General features: G+C 37.9%; 2 protein-coding genes across 2 annotated transcripts; one reads left to right on the top strand and one right to left on the bottom strand.

The window, feature by feature from the left end:
• Positions 1-664: 664 nt before the first annotated feature.
• LOC141904376 (3-oxo-5-alpha-steroid 4-dehydrogenase 1-like) lies at positions 665-7,546 on the top strand. Its single transcript, XM_074792964.1, has 5 exons — positions 665-1,001; positions 2,831-2,997; positions 3,173-3,274; positions 3,639-3,789; positions 7,374-7,546. The coding sequence occupies exons 1-5, from the start codon at positions 667-669 to the stop codon at positions 7,438-7,440; spliced, it is 822 nt and encodes a 273-aa protein (XP_074649065.1). The 5' UTR covers positions 665-666; the 3' UTR covers positions 7,441-7,546.
• LOC141904365 (F-box only protein 28-like) lies at positions 7,523-17,489 on the bottom strand. The gene is made up of 4 exons (XM_074792954.1): positions 17,467-17,489; positions 14,008-14,256; positions 12,595-12,802; positions 7,523-12,104 (listed from the first exon to the last, which is right to left on the bottom strand). Exons 1-4 carry the CDS (start codon positions 17,473-17,475, stop codon positions 11,584-11,586), a joined length of 987 nt encoding a protein of 328 aa, XP_074649055.1. The 5' UTR covers positions 17,476-17,489; the 3' UTR covers positions 7,523-11,583.
• Positions 17,490-17,820: the final 331 nt, after the last annotated feature.

Here is a 17,820-nt window from a genome sequence, read left to right as displayed (position 1 = left end):
GACATCTCGAGGCCCCTTATCGCTTCCGTATTAATTTCAGGGAATACAAAAACTTATATATTATAAGATATTAAATTTGAGAATCATATTAATCAACTAGATGATAATTTTGTGTTTAGTTTTTTTTCACTGGTTTAGAATTGGGTCTCACCTATTGCCTGTACCTACATAGATTTTCTTATCTCCATCTACCTAGGAATGAAAGAATGTGCCAATCTGCAATGTTTTTGGGGATGAATTACATTTCTCGGGATTGTACCCTTATACCGAACTTCGCAAAACCATTCCGAATCTAGACACATTTAGAAACTTTGATATGTTAAAAATTTTCAATTAGCACATTATTAAAGATGGTTTTAAAGACCCTTTTTCGGCGTCCGGTGTCTATTATCAGAAAAAAATTCCTTACTGGCTAAGATGTCACGTTTTTTGCCTGACAATGTGATAATAATAATACGCGTTATTGATATCATTAATTATCTTTGATCATTATTATGGAATAGTTACGGTTTGATTGTGGTAAATAATTCTAAAAAATAAATTGAGGTGGGGCTAGCGGACGGTTTAGAAAATGGTCAACTAGCAAGTGGCATTTTTAACTCGCAACTGGTAATGTCGTCTCAGGGCTTCCATACTATCGCGCGTTTCACTCGCGTTCAATCCAAGATGGCGACCGCCATGGATGCTATATCAAATCTGTACCCATTTTCCCTATTAAAAAGTCCATATCGACCCGAGCAGGAATTAGAATTTATTCACTCCATTTCATATTGCATGATTGTAACCGGTCTACTTACCCTGGTAACCTTGCAGTATGTCAACGCTCCATACGGAAGATATAGTAGTGCAAAATGGGGTGTTTTCATTCCCGCAAAATTTGCCTGGCTCGTCCAGGAATTGCCATCATTTGTCGCACCAGTATTCTGCATATATCTCGGAAGTAAACCGAATATAGCAAATCGCTGTCTTCTTGGCATATTCTTAACCCATTATGTACAAAGGTAATGCGCTAATTATTTGAATTGTTAGGGGTGGATGTAGGAAAATTGGATTGGAAGGAAGGCGTGGCCGTGGGTTGCAGGGTCTGACCAAGACCAGTTGTCAAATAAAACATCCAGTTCCACCCTTGGTGATAAGATATTTTAAAAAATACATCCCAAAAATGCAAATTCCTAGATATGAGTCAAATTTACAGGTTTTCAAGAGTGGATCTAGCTGATTCTTTGAAGTGGTGGACCTTCTTGAAATTGGATCGAATGGGACACTTAATTTCAAAGGGCAGATTTGGCAATGTGAGGGCTGCAAGCGAAACATGGGTAGTGGTTCGAGTGGCCCTCCCACAGAACATTTAGGACAAACGGGCTAATTATCAGGACCCATTTGGATTTATTTTTAGTCAGTTTGAAATTTTCTTTGCAAAAAACTTTTTCCAGACTTTGGCAGGCACCTTCGAATTTTTGAGGTGGATCAGTCCACCCGGTCCACCCCCCTAAATCCGCCCTTGGTTCTAATTTAGTTGTTGGTGGTAACTTGAACTTAAATTCGTTGCGCCATATAAAACAATAAATTGACAAAAACAAAACATTGAAAAATGACAATCAATAAAAACAGAATTCAATATCACAAATGACATTCAATAAGCTTTGGGAAAATATCCAATTGTAAAACTAAACCAAAGACAGGTTACTGATTAGTTTAAACTCTTTATGTCTTGGTCGGACCCTAGCGAGTAACCACTCACAGGGGCGGATCCAGGGGGATGGGTAGACAGTATTGGAAGGAAATTTAAGGGCACCTTTCTGATCTTAGGGCACACCCAGTATCCAGGTCAATGCGAGCGCCGAAGGCGCGAAGTCCTTAGAGGGGGGTTTGGGGGCCCCCCCAAAAAATTTGAAAATATGGTACCATTTAAAGGCTTTTAGAGGGCTTCTAGAGGCTAGCAGAGCAATCCAGAATAAACGAATTCGAGACGAGATTTCAACACATGCGGATACAAAATGAAGCTGGCGAACCCATGAAAGAATGGTTGTCGCCAACTTTGCCTAGTGCCCCTATAATCTTTAAAAGTGCCCCTTAACAATTATACAGAATACGGCTAAGTGCCCCTTCATTGTTAACAATCGGCAAAAATTGCCTCGTCTTCACATTTATCCTTATGTCGTGTGCCATCTTCCAAACCAAAATTGCCCCTAAAATTTTAAAAATTAGGCAAAAAAGTGCCCTTTTCTTCAACATTTTCCGCGTATAGTGCCCTATTCTAGAGTACGAGTGCCCCTTTAGCCCTCCCTGAAAAGGCAAGGAAGGACAAGGTGCCCTCATCTAAAGCATGAGTGCCCCTTGCAAAAGGAAAGTGCCCTTTTTAATTTATCATGATTAAAGGCTTTACAAATATGATTATCTCTCCTCACTTTCTTGGCAGCAGTATATACCGATTAATTTTATAATTATGCCCGGATTACGGACACGGAATTAGCGGTTGCTGAAATAATGCCGTCAAAAATATTGCCGGTGAAATTTCGAAGGGCACTTAAAAATTCTAGACCGTATTGGGCAATACGGCTAATACGGTCTGGATCCGCCCCTGACTCAATGTGCCCCTGATCATGAATGAATGAAGGGGATAAAATAGGATATAATTTATTTTTTCATATATCATAGCCCTTCATTCATTCATGATCAGGGATGCATTTGGTGGTTAGTCACTATATAATAATGGCAGTTGGAACTGTTTGTAGTTTATCATGTGACAAATCAATTTTACTAGGCCCTTCTGTGATTAATTTTCAATGAAATTCAATGAAAAAAAAAATCAATATTTCTTCAATTTCAGGACATTCATATACCCTTTGTTAATAAAAGGTGGCAAACCAACACCGTTGATACCTTTTTTACTGGCGCTTGTATTTTGCCTTGGAAATGGCTATATTCAGGGAAGAAACCTAACAAAATTTGCTGATTATTCAGATGGATATGTATTGCAGCCAAAATTTATTGTTGGTATGTTACAACAGTTATTGCTCAATAGTTATCAATTGAATGTCACATTTTTCATAAAATGATATAACATTACTGCATGTAACTTGTCACCATGCCACTACTTATGGGATACCGTGTATAATGTTTGCTGGCTTAAATGAAGATCAGTACATGAATGATTTACTTGATTTTTTAGGTGCGTGTCTTTTTTTCATCGGAATGGCAATAAATATCCATTCCGATCACATCCTACGAAATCTTCGAAAACCTGGTGACACTGCTTATAGAATACCTAAAGGTAAACAGTAGAACTCGCTTATTATTCGGATCACCTCGGACTGGAAAATTTTGTTCGAATTATGTGCTCTCGTCAGAAATAGAAATAACCCAGAGGGGACAGGAATATTAGTCCGAAATAAGTGGAAAATCCGAATAAAACCGATCCGAATTAAGCAAGTTATACTGTACACATACAATAATATAACCTGCTTAATCCAAATCTTGTCTTGATCTTATTTATGGTTCACCAATATGAGAAAAATTGAGAGTTTCATCTCGAAAATTGGAGAGATTCATTGGTACCGATCTGGATTATCAGTGGGGTATACTGTAGATTAAACCGATGGTAAAACTTGAAAAAAAAGAGACTTTCATTCTTGCAGGAGGAATGTTTGAGTATGTATCTGGAGCAAACTTTTTTGGAGAAATAATTGAATGGTGTGGGTACGCAATAGCATGTTGGAACTTACCTGCCCTGGCATTTGCAATTTTTACCATTTGCAATATAGGGCCAAGAGCTTGCAGTCATCACAGGTAACACATGTTTCCACTATAATTTATGAATCCCGGATGAAATATGAGTTCCACAATCACAAGTTCGAAAGAGATTTTAAAACATCAAAACTATTAAGAATTCATTAACTAGGGGTCCAGGGACACCATGCCCACTTGGGAAGTGGTTCCAAATGCTCAACAATCTAACAATTTCAATATTCAACGCCCCCTGGTGACCATATACAGAATCCAATGACCTTGAAACTCACCACAATCATAGAACATGTCAGCAGCTACGATTTTGTAATCGATTGTGATAACAAAATATGCCTCGTTACCAATTTAATATGGAAATACTAAGTTATTCTACTATTCAACGCCCCCTGGTGACCATATTCAAAACCCAATGACCTTGAAACTCACCATAATCATAGAACATGTCATGAACTATAACTTTGTAATTGATCATGGTAACAAAATATGCCTAGGCACCAATATAATAAGGAAATACTAAGTTATTCTACTATTCAACGCCCCCTGGTGACCATATAGAATAACTAAGGTATCAATATAATGTGGAAAAACTTTTTCCCACTTACGAATGAGTACTGCTGACACCAAGATAGCCGCCAATTGCGTCATAATTGGCTGATGAAAAATAACTGTCTCGGGTATAAAACATCCCTTTCCAAAGAATACCCATCACAAATTGCAATGAGAAATGATAAACCAGTAGGAAGCTACAGGACTCAGAATTTGGGCCAAAATTAACGTTTTTGGGCACTAAAAAGGTCATAGGACGGCCATCTTGAATCCGATCGACCCAATTTTTGTTATGCTGATGGGCCCTCGGGGAATTCACATATATCCGAAAGATCAAGGTAATTGATCAAAGCGTCTTCAAAATTTACCTCAAAAAGTTCAAAAATGTGTAAAAAATGCTGATTTTGGCGAACAACAATGGCTGCCATCTTGAATCTGACAGGGCCAGTTTTTGGGCTGAAGATGTGTCTAGGGTAGATACATGTGTAACCCAAATATCAAGACATAACCTTGAAGCGTCTTCAAAACTTCCCAAAATAACTGGATTCCGGACTACGGACGGACGGACGGATGACGGACGAAAAGTGAACGCAATAGCCCGCTGGGACTAAAGTCCCAAGTGGGCTAAAAACTCGAATTTTCAGTTTTATCCTAAAAACCATTCTCAAGAAAAACCACTCTTGAGAATGGTTTTTAGGATAAAACCGAGATTTCGAGTTTTTAGCCCACTTGGGACTTTAGTCCCAGCGGGCTATTGCATTCACTTTCGTCCGTCGTCCGTCCGTTCGTCGTAGCGTCCGTCCGTCCATAGACGGAATCCAGTTATTTTGGGAAGTTTAGAAGACGCTTCAAGGTAATGGCTTGATATTTGGATTACACATGTATCTACCTTAGACACATCTTCAGCCCAAAAACTGGCCCTGTCAGATTCAAGATGGCCGACTGGCAGCCATTGTTGTTCGCCAAAATCAGCACTTTTTACACATTTTTGAAGTTTTTGAGGGAAATTTTGAAGACGCTTTGATAAATTACCTTGATCTTTCGCTTATATTTGAATCTACCAAGGGCCCATCAGCATAAGAAAAATTGGGTCGATCTGACTCAAGATGGCCGTCCTATGACCTTTTTAGTGCCCAAAAATGTCAATTTTGGCCAGAATTCTAGGTCCTGTTGCTTCCTACTGGTTTGCCATTTCTCATTGCAATTTGTGATGGGTATTCTTTGGAAAGGGATGTATTATACCTGAGGCGGTATTTTTGATCAGCCAATTATGACGCAATTGGCGGCCATCTTGGTGTCATCAGTACTCATTCGTAGGTGGGAAAATGTTTTTCCACATAAAATTGATACCTAAGCATATTGTGTTACTATATTCAGTTGGAAAGTTGTAGCTCATAACGTGTTCTATGATTTTGGTGAGTTTCAAGGTCATTGGTTTTTGTATGTGGCCACCAGGGGGCGTGGAATAATACAATAACTTAGTATTTCTATTTTATATCTGAACCTATGCATATTTTGTTACCACAATCAATTGCAAAGTTGTAGCTCATGACATCTTCCATGATTTTGTTGAGTTTTAAGGACATTAGTTATTCTATATGGTCACCAGGGGGCGTTGAATATTAGAATAACTTAATATTTCCTTATTAGATTGGAAACTAGGGATATTTTGCTACCATGATCAATTGCAAAGTTGTAGTTCATGACATCGTCTATGATTGTGGTGAGTTTTTAAGGACATTAGTTATTCCATTTAGTCACCAGGGGCATTGAATAGTAGAATAGCTTAGTATTTCCTTATTAGATTGGTACCTAGGCATATTTTTTTACCATGATCAATTGCAAAGTTCTAGTTCATGACATCGTCTATGATTGTGGTGAGTTTTTAAGGACATTTGTTATTCCATATAGTCACCAGGGGGTGTTGAATAGTAGAATAGCTTAGTATTTCTTTATTAGATTGGTACCTAGGCATATTTGGTTACCATGATTAATTGCAAAGTTGTATTTCATGACATGTTCTACGATTGTGATGAGTTTTAAGGTCATTGGGTTTTCAATATGGTCACCAGGGGGCGTTGAATAGTAGAATAACTTAGTATTTCCATATCAAATGTGTAACGAGCCATATTTTGTTATTACAATCAATTACAAAATCATAGCTGCTGACATGTTCTATGATTGTGGTGGGTTTCAAGGTCATTGGTTTTTGTATATGGTCACTAGGGGGCGTTATGTATTGAAATTGTTAGATTGTTGAGCATTTGAAACCACTTCCCAAGTGGGCATGGTGTCCCTGGACCCCTAGTTAATGAATTCTTAATAGTTTTGATGTTTTAAAATCTCTTTCGAACTTGTGATTGTGGGACTCTTATTTCATTCGTCTCTCGCGATTTATTCACTCTTGAGAATAGTTTTAGGATAAAACCGAAAATTCGAGTTTTTAATAAATTCTTAATAGTTTTGATGTTTTAAAATCTTTCAACTTGTGATTGTGGGACTCGTATTTCATTCGTCTCTCGCGATTTATTGCGTAGTTTTATCACGTTATGAATCCCGGAGTTTATTCTGAATGTAAAAGTAATGTGGTAGACTCTTAACTCCAATCAATTGTAACCTGGGTTTTCTATTTACGAGGAGTCAATGTCATATCATATCATTTTTTATCATCAAAGAAGGCCATAGGCCTGTATATACAGACAGCCTCTTAAATTAGATATTTAGTGTCAGAAGAAGTACCTCTCTTAAATTGTGCTTGCCAATTGTCAACTATGTCGTTAATACCGTAAAACCTCTCAATGTGAATGGTCCTAAAAACCTATCGCACGGATAGCGGTCTATAGGCTCAGATGACCATAGGAAAAACAGCATAATTCTTGCACGGATCCAGAGTTCAGGCTAGATAGTATTGGAACCAAATTTAGGACACTTTTAGGGCACTACCTGTATCCACCAAAATACAAGCTCATTTCATTAAAAAAAGCTAAAAAGTCAGACTTAGGAAATCTTCCAGACCCAAAAAATCTGACTGTTTACTGTTCTTTAAAAAAAAACTATTTTATTCTATGGTTCTCTTTCAGAATGTACCAACAAAAATTTGACGATTATCCTTGCCATAGAAAAGCCCTCATTCCATTCATTATTTGATTATAAAATGTACCTCAAATCAGTTGTGGCTTTAATGAACAAAAACTTCCTAATCAAAATGACGATCTCCTAGTTCTACTAACTATAATCATGATTTTAATAAAAAATGTATGTATTTCAATTACTTTGTCTTAGTTTGGTAATTAAATTGTGTGATCATAAAGGAAATATATTAACCCTGTCACTGCTGACACTTCTCCACCTTGTATTGCTGGAGAAGATTCCACTGCATTGCATAAACCACATCTACACTAGCGCATCAAACGAACCCAGGTTATTGGGTTTGATGCTCCGGGCTTCAACGAAAAACCGCGTTAGAAGCAAGTAGCACACTTAACACAGTTTCGGTAGTAAGAACCCATATCCGTAGTGCAAGGTGAAGGTCAATAGTGACGCCGAACACTGCATTGAACGCGGGTTTACCGTCTTCACAAATGTCGAGTTTTATGCGAACGCAGGTTCAATGTGGAGTATACCCTTCTTTTTCAAGAAAGGTTACTAAAACCCGGGTTTTACGGAAAACTCTATATTGAACCTGCGTTTTGAGCGTAGTGGAGACGCGTAACCCAGGTACAAAATGCTAGTGTAGACATAGCTCTAGTAAACCTTGCGTATAGCATACCAGATGGAACCAGTATTGCTGTGTATTTCGTACATTATCCATTAATTTGTACACTATTTTGTCTGTTATACATACAGGTACATTGGCCAGTATGTATACCGTACTCTATACAATACAAACATTAAGAAAAGTTTACCGATTCTGGCAGATTTTCATTTATTTCCACGATGGTAACTAAACTTCATCTCGGGAGGAGTACCTCATATGAAGGGATTTTAAAGGATTAGAAAATGCATTTTGCTGGGACCGAAGATTTCGATATACATTGTACAGTCAACCCCTGATATACCAATATACAGAGGCTGGTATATGCAATGTTTTTTATCAGAATTTTAGTGATACAGGAACGGGACTGGGAGTTTCAGTGTGATAAGTGAGTATCCAGTTTATCCGAGGGCATAGTACGCAAGGTTTACTGTATAACAGATATAACGCTATTATTGTGGTGCAGTGTATTGATAGTTCACAATATTTGACAGGTGCTATCATCTTTCCATAGAGATTTTAAACTTATGTGTATTTAACACGATATCCACAAAATATGGGCTGGTGGATTAGGGATCATTCATTTATTACGTACGCATAAGATTTTAATTTTTCACTATGCGTTTATACGCAATTGCACCTATCCCTCCCCTAATGCGTACGTAATAAATGAATGACCCCTTATACACTGCAATGACTTAAAACCTTAACAATGCAAAGGCTTAAACCTTAATTATCACGCATAAAAACAAAAACATTATATTTTACAACCTCATATATGAGATATTCAATCACTGGTAACTACAATAAAAATTTTTATTGATTTATAGTGGTTTGATAATCCACTCAAATTTGTGTATAGCTGACTCCGCTTTGCTCGATACCCAGTAAGTTGGATTTTAGCCCATTTGGGCTAAGCTCCAGCAGGCTATTACATTCTTTTTTTTGTCCATCTGTAGGCACAATCTAGTTTCATTGGGAAGTTTTCGACATGCTTTGATGTATGGTCTTGATATTTGGTTTATGTATGTATCTACTCATGGACATATAATCTAGACACGACACATCTTTAGCCCTATCTTGATTCTGCCTATAGATGGTTGGATGTAGTGAATTCAGCAGTCTGCTGGGGCTCTGCCCCAAGTGGGCTAAACATTTATTCATATGTTGCATAAACATGTCGGAAAATACACTTATCAAGAAACAAACACAAACAATATGAACGCAATGAAATTTGCCTAAAATGTAGAACAGAGGACTGAGAAATCCGAACCATCGTATTATACACGTGTATACATTCATGTATACCATGGACCTTAGCTAATATCTGGGTTACATCAAAATTAATTTTTCATTATGCGTTACTTAGAGTACACAATTGCACTCATCTCTCCCCTAAATTAAACTGGAGTTAATACGAGCAACCATCTTATTTCAAGCGGCAGAACTCTGTACACTGAACAGTTAAATGAGCCACTGGATATCGGTAACAGGTTGACATGATTATACAACTCAGAAACTAAGGTTAACGTACAAGCCGATGGTAATATCTTGAAAATGAACCTTCCCTCATAGTCCTCACTCAGGCTATGGGCCTGTTTACATCGCAGACCGAAAATAATACCCCGCTCAGACAAAAATGCGGAATAAACTGATCCGCATTTAGCAGGTTTGACTACTACAACCCACATGATTCTACAAGTTAGGCGAGTTTGGCTGGACATTAAGAGTGAAAAATTTCATAATCGATGGGTGTTAACCACCAAACGACCAACAAAGCACTTAACACACTAGAAATAATTTAGAAAACATTTAGGCATATAAAATAACTGATCATTGATCAATTTATGACTGAATTTAATTGACTAAAATAGAGCTTCATTAGAAATCGATAGTCAGTCGAAATATCTAATATTGAATATATTTTTGGGACCAGGCATAAGGTAGGCATCCGGGTCTATTACTGCCCAGTGGATTGTGAAGGAAACCATGGGCACAAACATTTAAAGCTTTGTGACTTTTTTTGGGTGTACACAACACCGCAGGATACCATTCTGTTCCCATAACAGTTTAACCATTCATAAAATACGTACACTACATGGAGATCTAAATATTATAAATGATCATATAAAAAACTCTTGTGTTCTGTATCATGCATTTTCCACAGTATGCACAGAATAAGGTAAAGCAATAGGCATGGAATACAAACTTTTATGTTCAAATTTCGGGCTAGTTAGAGCAGGGATGGCAGGGGTGGATCTAGGGGTAAATCTGAGGGTCTTCTCAGAATTCTAGGGGCATACCTAAAAGAAAGGGGCACTGACAACACACCGAGCGCAGCGAACGAGGAGGCTAACACTGCTTTACTGAAAGCCCTTCCGGGGGGGGTGGTCTGAGGCCCCCCAGACAATTTTGAGATTCCAGCACTGATTTGAAGTCATTTCCTGCATTTTGAGTCATGAAATTGTTTTGCGAACAAAGTTTATTGAGGGCACTTAGAAAAGACCCCCCTAGATCCGCGCCTGCATGATTGGTCATTATCACAATAAATTGGAGTAAGAAAATACACAGTGGGTAGGTATGCAAAAAGCCGAGGCAATTGACTCCGGGATAACAGAGTGTACCGTACCCATTATCACGTTTAATTTCACTGAATTAGGCCTACTGTAAAAATTAACACCCAAGGCCTGACTTTAAAAGGTCATTGGAAAATTAGATTCAGAATTCAAGAATATCTCCTAACCTTATGGATTGAATTAGGTAAAATGCTTGGAATCTGTTTCAGTAAGGAATGAAAAAAGAAGGCATAACAGGATTCGATATGCATTGCTTCTAGTTCATCACAGTTGCGATTTGTGATGTTAACGGATTTACTCACAGCGCTATCACACTATGAAAACATAGCTTAACACTTTTATGTAATTTTACAGCTCTTATATGATGTACACCATCTTTTAAATGGCATCATTTATGGATAGCGATAAAGACTGGGAGGAAGATTCAGTGAATACGGAGGATTGTTATGTACTGCTATTCAACAAAACAGCAACAGAATGCACTGAATAAAATGTGTCTCAATGTGTGCGTGGACGGTCTTTGCAGCAGGCGCCTTATGTGTAGATCTGTTCACGTCACTCAACCACTCTACTGAACAACACACAATGAAACCGCATGCTGTCCTTGTATGTTAAATCTTAATTTCACAGTGCATTACCGAAATAATTTTGTAAAATTATTATGGCAAATGCAAACTTAGGTTAAAAGCATTGTGTCAAACTATAAAATAGAAATTCAAGGAATTAATCTGCCAATGACCTTTAAATGACAGTGATACGTATGTATGGATGTATGTATGTACAACCCCAGTATATTCATTTGGTCAAACAACCCATTCATTACACGAGAGACTCGTGCAACAGAATGTTTCGTTAGCTATAGAGTAAGACAATACTACTGATGAAACTTCAATGAAACGTTAGGTCATTCTGTGAAATGACCCTGTAGAATCATGTACATTTCTAAATCGTCACGAATTTCTATCGAAGTTTTCTCTTCGACGTCGCAACCGCGGAAGACTTAGAGCTCGATTTTCGCTTCTGCCCGGGTCGAAGTTTCCCTTGTCGCGTGGTTAGCGTAGTAGACACACAGTCATTATCCGCGTCGCTATCTTTAACACATGGCAAATTGTTCGCCGTATTTTTCGTTTCGATTTTAATGTGTTTTCTCTGCGAGTTCCTCTCACCGAGTAGTTCTTCGAAGAGCATACTATGTTCGTGCGACTTCGATGAGATATCGTTTATCTTTTTCTCCTGAGCGGCTAACTTTTTCCCCTGAGAACTGATCAATCGATTCTGTTTGATGATCTTTTTCTCCTGCTCGATGACAGTTTTGTTCAATTCTGCGACGCGCAGCTTGTAATCGTTCAGATCTTTTTTGAAGTTGACTAGATACGAATTGTGACCGCGAGCTTGTGATTGCAATTTCATTATGTCGTTTCTCATGGTTGGAGGCCGGTTGACCGGTACGTTGCTGATCGGAAGCAATTGCGATGAAGAACCTGAAAATGTAAATGGATTCAATAAACGGCACACTCCACCTTGCCGGTACTCGCATTTTTGTTGACTAGATACAGTGGAACTCGTCATAACGAACTCCGGTACAACAATTCATCGAATATAGAACATCGTCCCATGTAAGAAAATTAAATTAATTTCATACTGGATATAAAGAACTATCGGTTATAACGAACAGGTTTTCTGGTCCCGTGAAGTTTGCAGTAAGTGTCGAAGTATCTCCTCATTGGAAGAAAGAAGACAAGGGCCTCATGTAAAAACTACATGTTCATACTTCGTCTGAGAAGCTTGGAATTGGATCCAGATATTGTTTTTTAAACAGAGTTAGAATTTACAAGATACAAACTTAGACTGCTTAAAAAATCACTGTCGATAATCAATTATCAAACATATGGATTTCAAATCAATCATGTAAGAGAGGCCTATGGCAGTAAATAAAGCAACTGTTTTGAAGGTATATGTGCGTTGGTTTACCTGGCATATTATCAGCAGAATTGTCTCCATCATCGCTGGCAAATTTTTGTGGACTCAACTGTGCCTTCAAGCGCGGTCGAATTTTCTCCTCAAAGTGTTCCATGGCCATCGACGATATATCTCTGAGTTCCTGCAATATCTCATGAGCTCGCGGAAGATTCTCAGTCGTTTGAACGATGTCCAAAATTTTGAGTATTTCGTCGAGCACCTGTAACAAACACAAATAAACTAAATGCTTGATGGTATAATCAGGGTTTCCAGTGGTAAGGCCAGGGTAAAAAGAAGTACTGAGAAGGACTTTTTCGGCAATTTAAGACCCAAAAGGAAGGACTTTTTGACTCGGAAATATGTACTTTCCAGTAAAATGAGGGCCCATAAAGGAGCATTTTTGCAATGCCTTTGCCCGAATACTAGTGATTATCCCTTGTATGTAGCTGTAATTAGTCATTTGTTTCATCAGTATCGTTTTATTATTTTTATTCTATTTGTATACTCTGTACACCTCAATCCGTAATGGATATAACAGTATAATAAATAGTTTCATTGAATTGAATTGTAGACTAGTCATATATTTTAGGGTAATTCCATAACACTTTCCTGTAGATTCAATCTTACTGATAATTGAATTAGCCGGTACCAGAAATTACCAGTTACTGAGTAATGAAATACTTCAACGGTCGAATTCGCAAAGATGGACCTTCCAAAAGAAGGACAGCTGGAAACCCCGTATAATGCACTTTTTGAATGAACAAAGGCAACAGTCGGCAATACTGTTGAATCTTAAAACTGACGATACATCGCATTGGAGCAGTAAATCCGTTATACATTATATATTATATAACACTGCTCTGCTGTATAATTATCAAAAATTGTAGACAGCAATATAGAAAACTGCCAGCCCTTTCAATGCATCTACACTGCAGTGTGGTGTATGAATCGCTGATGGACTCTGCAAGGCAGTTTATCGACATAATTAGTAGTTAGTTATTATTTCTACTGAACGATGGCAGCACCTGTCAAACATGTTGATATATTAGTTAGTAACTATGCACCGTGTGCCCATCTTAACAACGCACAGGGTTCTCATTTTTCTAAAAATTTTCAAATCATCTCCAGCACTTTAGGGCAAAAATAAGTCTGTATGAAAGGGTTAAACACCCCCATCATGCACTGCTTTCTTGACCGCAAACATCCTCCATTTGAACTGTTCGTTCCATACTCAGTGAGTTTACCAGATAGAGTTCAATGGAACAGAGCATGAAAATTATTGACACCAGGACCAAGATTTTGAGTATTTCATCGAGCACCATGACTAAACTTGAAGACTTGGTCCCCCACAGTAGGCCCTCTAAAAGGAATTAAGAATTACCTTTTGCAGAAATAAAAATAGTTATTATATTAAACAGCTCTTACCTTTCCGGGAATAAAGCAACAAACACCCATGTCTATATACTTCACATAGGTCATGCCCAATAGGGACAGCCTTGTCTCTAGCGCGGTCAGTATGTCGACGTGGCGAGAAAGCGGATGGTTTCGCCTTTCTGACTCTCGCCTCGGTAACAGAGCCTTGATCGATTTGAGGCAAGCAGAATGCAAACGATCAACTCGAGTAAAACCACGATTCAAAATGCCTTGACATATTTTCTCAAACTGTGAACATATCTGAATAAAAGAAAAAACAGCAATTTATTTTCAAAAAAACCGATCTCAATGATCGATGGGGGAGGTATGGCCAGAGTAAACCGACAGAGAAAGCATTTTTTCTCTCTCTTTGTGCTTGAAAAACTGTAAATCTTATTGTTTCTATTCTTTCTCCTTTAATCTCTGTAGCCTGTAGCCTAATATGCTTTCCGTGAAATAAATTTGAAGTGTTGAACTTAAAACTTTGAGGGAACTTCATGACGCACGAAACAAGTCTGAATATCAGAAAATCTATAGATTAATCTTCTCTGCCAGGAAACAACAGCTGCTGCTGGACACTAGGCCTATTGTCCATTCAAAGATGGATGAGACTTGTTTTTCTGCAATGAAATGCACAAATGCTAGTTCGAAGACGACTGATACTGTGAAATGCATTCAATTCAACTATCAAATATAAAGTGTTTTGTCGGTCATTTGAAGTTTGCCTAGGCAATTACCGTATAGAAAGTGGATATTTGCTGCTTTTTGATTTGTCTTATTTTTGAGTAGATTTTTGATGATTTATAGCTGAGAATTGATTTGAATTGATTTATCGGGCAACAGTTTACAATTAGCTAGATAAATTAGTTATAGGCCTACAATACAAATAAGATCTGACTGAGTCGCTGCTGGAGTGGACTAGTCAGTAACCTGACTGTGGTTCCTTCTTCTTCTTCTTTAGAGTAATGTGGAGGACCCGTAGTTGGGCATTGTCCCACAGCGTTTGTCAGCGATGCTCGGACTGGATATCAGTTACGGTTAAAATTCAAATATGTACAGTTAAAAAAAAAAGAAAACTAGGGGTCCAGGGACACCATGCCCACTTGGGAAGTGGTTCCAAATGCTCAACAATCTAACAATTTCAATATTCAACGCCCCCTGGTGACCATATACAGAATCCAATGACCTTGAAACTCACCACAATCATAGAACATGTCAGCAGCTACGATTTTGTAATCGATTTTGATAACAAAATATGCCTCGTTACCAATTTAATATGGAAATACTAAGTTATTCTACTATTCAACGCCCCCTGGTGACCATATTCAAAACCCAATGACCTTGAAACTCACCATAATCATAGAACATGTCATGAACTATAACTTTGTAATTGATCATGGTAACAAAATATGCCTAGGTACCAATATAATAAGGAAATACTAAGTTATTCTACTATTCAACGCCCCCTGGTGACCATATAGAATAACTAATGGCCTTAAAACTTGCCACAATCATAGATGATGTCATGAGCTACAAATTTGCAATTGATTGTGGTTACAAAATATGCATTGATACGAATATAATATAGAAATACTAAGATATTGCATCATTCAACGCCCCCTGGTGGCCATATACAAAAACCAATGACCTTGAAACTCACCACAATCATAGAACACGTTATGAGCTACAATTTTCTAAATGATTGTGGTAACAAAATACGCTTAGGTATCGATATAATGTGGAAAAACTTTTTCCCACTTACGAATGAGTACTGCTGACACCAAGATGGCCGCCAATTGCGTCATAATTGGCTGATGAAAAATACCTGTCTCAGGTATAAAACATCCCTTTCCAAAGAATACCCATCACAAATTGCAATGAGAAATGATAAACCAGTAGGAAGCTACAGGACTCAGAATTTGGGCCAAAATTAACATTTTTGGGCACTAAAAAGGTCATAGGACGGCCATCTTGAATCCGATCGACCCAATTTTTGTTATGCTGATGGGCCCTGGGGGAATTCACATATATCCGAAAGATCAAGGTAATTGATCAAAGCGTCTTCAAAATTTCCCTCAAAAAGTTCAAAAATGTGTAAAAAGTGCTGATTTTGGCGAACAACAATGGCTGCCATCTTGAATCTGACAGGGCCAGTTTTTGGGCTGAAGATGTGTCTAGGGTAGATACATGTGTAACCCAAATATCAAGACATTACCTTGAAGCGTCTTCAAAACTTCCCAAAATAACTGGATTCCGTCTACGGACGGACGAACAGACGGACGACAGACGAAAAGTGAACGCAATAGCCCGCTGGGACTAAAGTCCCAAGTGGGCTAACAATGTTGGCTGAGTAGGTGACATCTATTTGGAGCTCCACTCCCGGAGGAGCGCAGCCTTGCATGCATCTGCTGAGGACGCAGCACATATCTCTTCTGGCTGGTACACTATTCCATAGACGGATAGTTGACGGGAAGAAGGAGTTAGTTTAGTTTCACGATCGGTAGTCTAGTACCTAGCCGTTGTTCCTGAAACAACGTCTAGGGCGCAAGTTCTCATATAAGGTTAATTTTCGTCCCTCATTTTGAGGGACGAGGCTTTGAGCGTCTATTTCACCCCTTAAAACACCATCAACTTACCTCAAACTGACTGTTCTGTAATTAGATGGAAGTTAACTATTGTTTGTGCATAAATGTGTAATCCTAAGTAGTTTTTGACGATCGTAGTAGCTCAAAACTTTTGACTAGTCGCCTCAAAAAACAGTTGAAGTGAAGCAACATAACAAATATGGCGGCTTTTCGTGGTGCATGATGGGAGTGTAAATTACGGATTGGAACTCAATCTTGGTGCCAATGCAGATATTATTCTTGTTTCAAATTATTAAGGTTAAAATTGACCAAAATTTATGCATTTTATCAACAAAAAATAACATTTAGAGTAATTTAAGAGAGACATATTGAATTTTCACATTTTATTAATTTAGTCCGTATTGGAAATCCCGATAGTGGCAATCAATTCAATTCAAATCAAATCAATAAATTCTCCGGTTCGCAATTTAAATCATCAAAAATTTTATTATAAAACACGTTTTCAAAGTCAACAAGGTAACTAATTTATTTATTTTAGTACAAAGGTTTGATTTGACACTAAAATCAGTTGTTGCATTTCAATTAACAGGAGTTAACCTCTATATGATACTTTAGGCTTTAGCGTCAGACGTGGGGAACCGGTAACAACGACTGGTATTCAGACTACATGATCGGATATTTTCACAAACCACAGTCAGGGATGGGAAGGTCATTTTTCAAAAAAATTTTCGTGAGTCAATTTGTCTCACGAGTAATTTGTCTGGCATTTTTCAGAATTCAGCAGCAGCACTAAAAAATTTGTTGGTGTGTAGTAGGTCAGATGGCGAAGAGGGTGAAACAAACTGTTACCTTACTTATATAGGACTGGGAACAGGAAAAAACTTACGAGTCTCATAGAACTTATTTCGTCATAAGAAAGCTGCCGGAGTATTTTAATAAGAATTTCTTGAGGAAAACTCAACAAATTCAATCTTTCAGTCTCCATTTTGCGACACTAGCACCGCCTATCGACGATCTTTTCAGTCATATGGCACGCCGTTTCGAACAAAATAATGGCGTCAGAAAAATTATTCTAAGAAAACCTTTGGGCTTCTATGTGAATAACCCGAGATTGAATATATGAATAGGATAGAATAGGAAAAGTAGAATACATAGGCCCTACCTGCTCTTATTCTGCAAAATAGCCCAATAAAGTCATTCATTTAATTGGATTGAAAAGATTATCAAAAATAGTTCTAAT

Source organism: Tubulanus polymorphus, chromosome 1, assembly GCF_964204645.1.
Source record: "Tubulanus polymorphus chromosome 1, tnTubPoly1.2, whole genome shotgun sequence".
NCBI lineage: Eukaryota > Metazoa > Nemertea > Palaeonemertea > Tubulaniformes > Tubulanidae > Tubulanus > Tubulanus polymorphus.
This window is presented reverse-complemented; position numbering and strand designations above follow the sequence as displayed.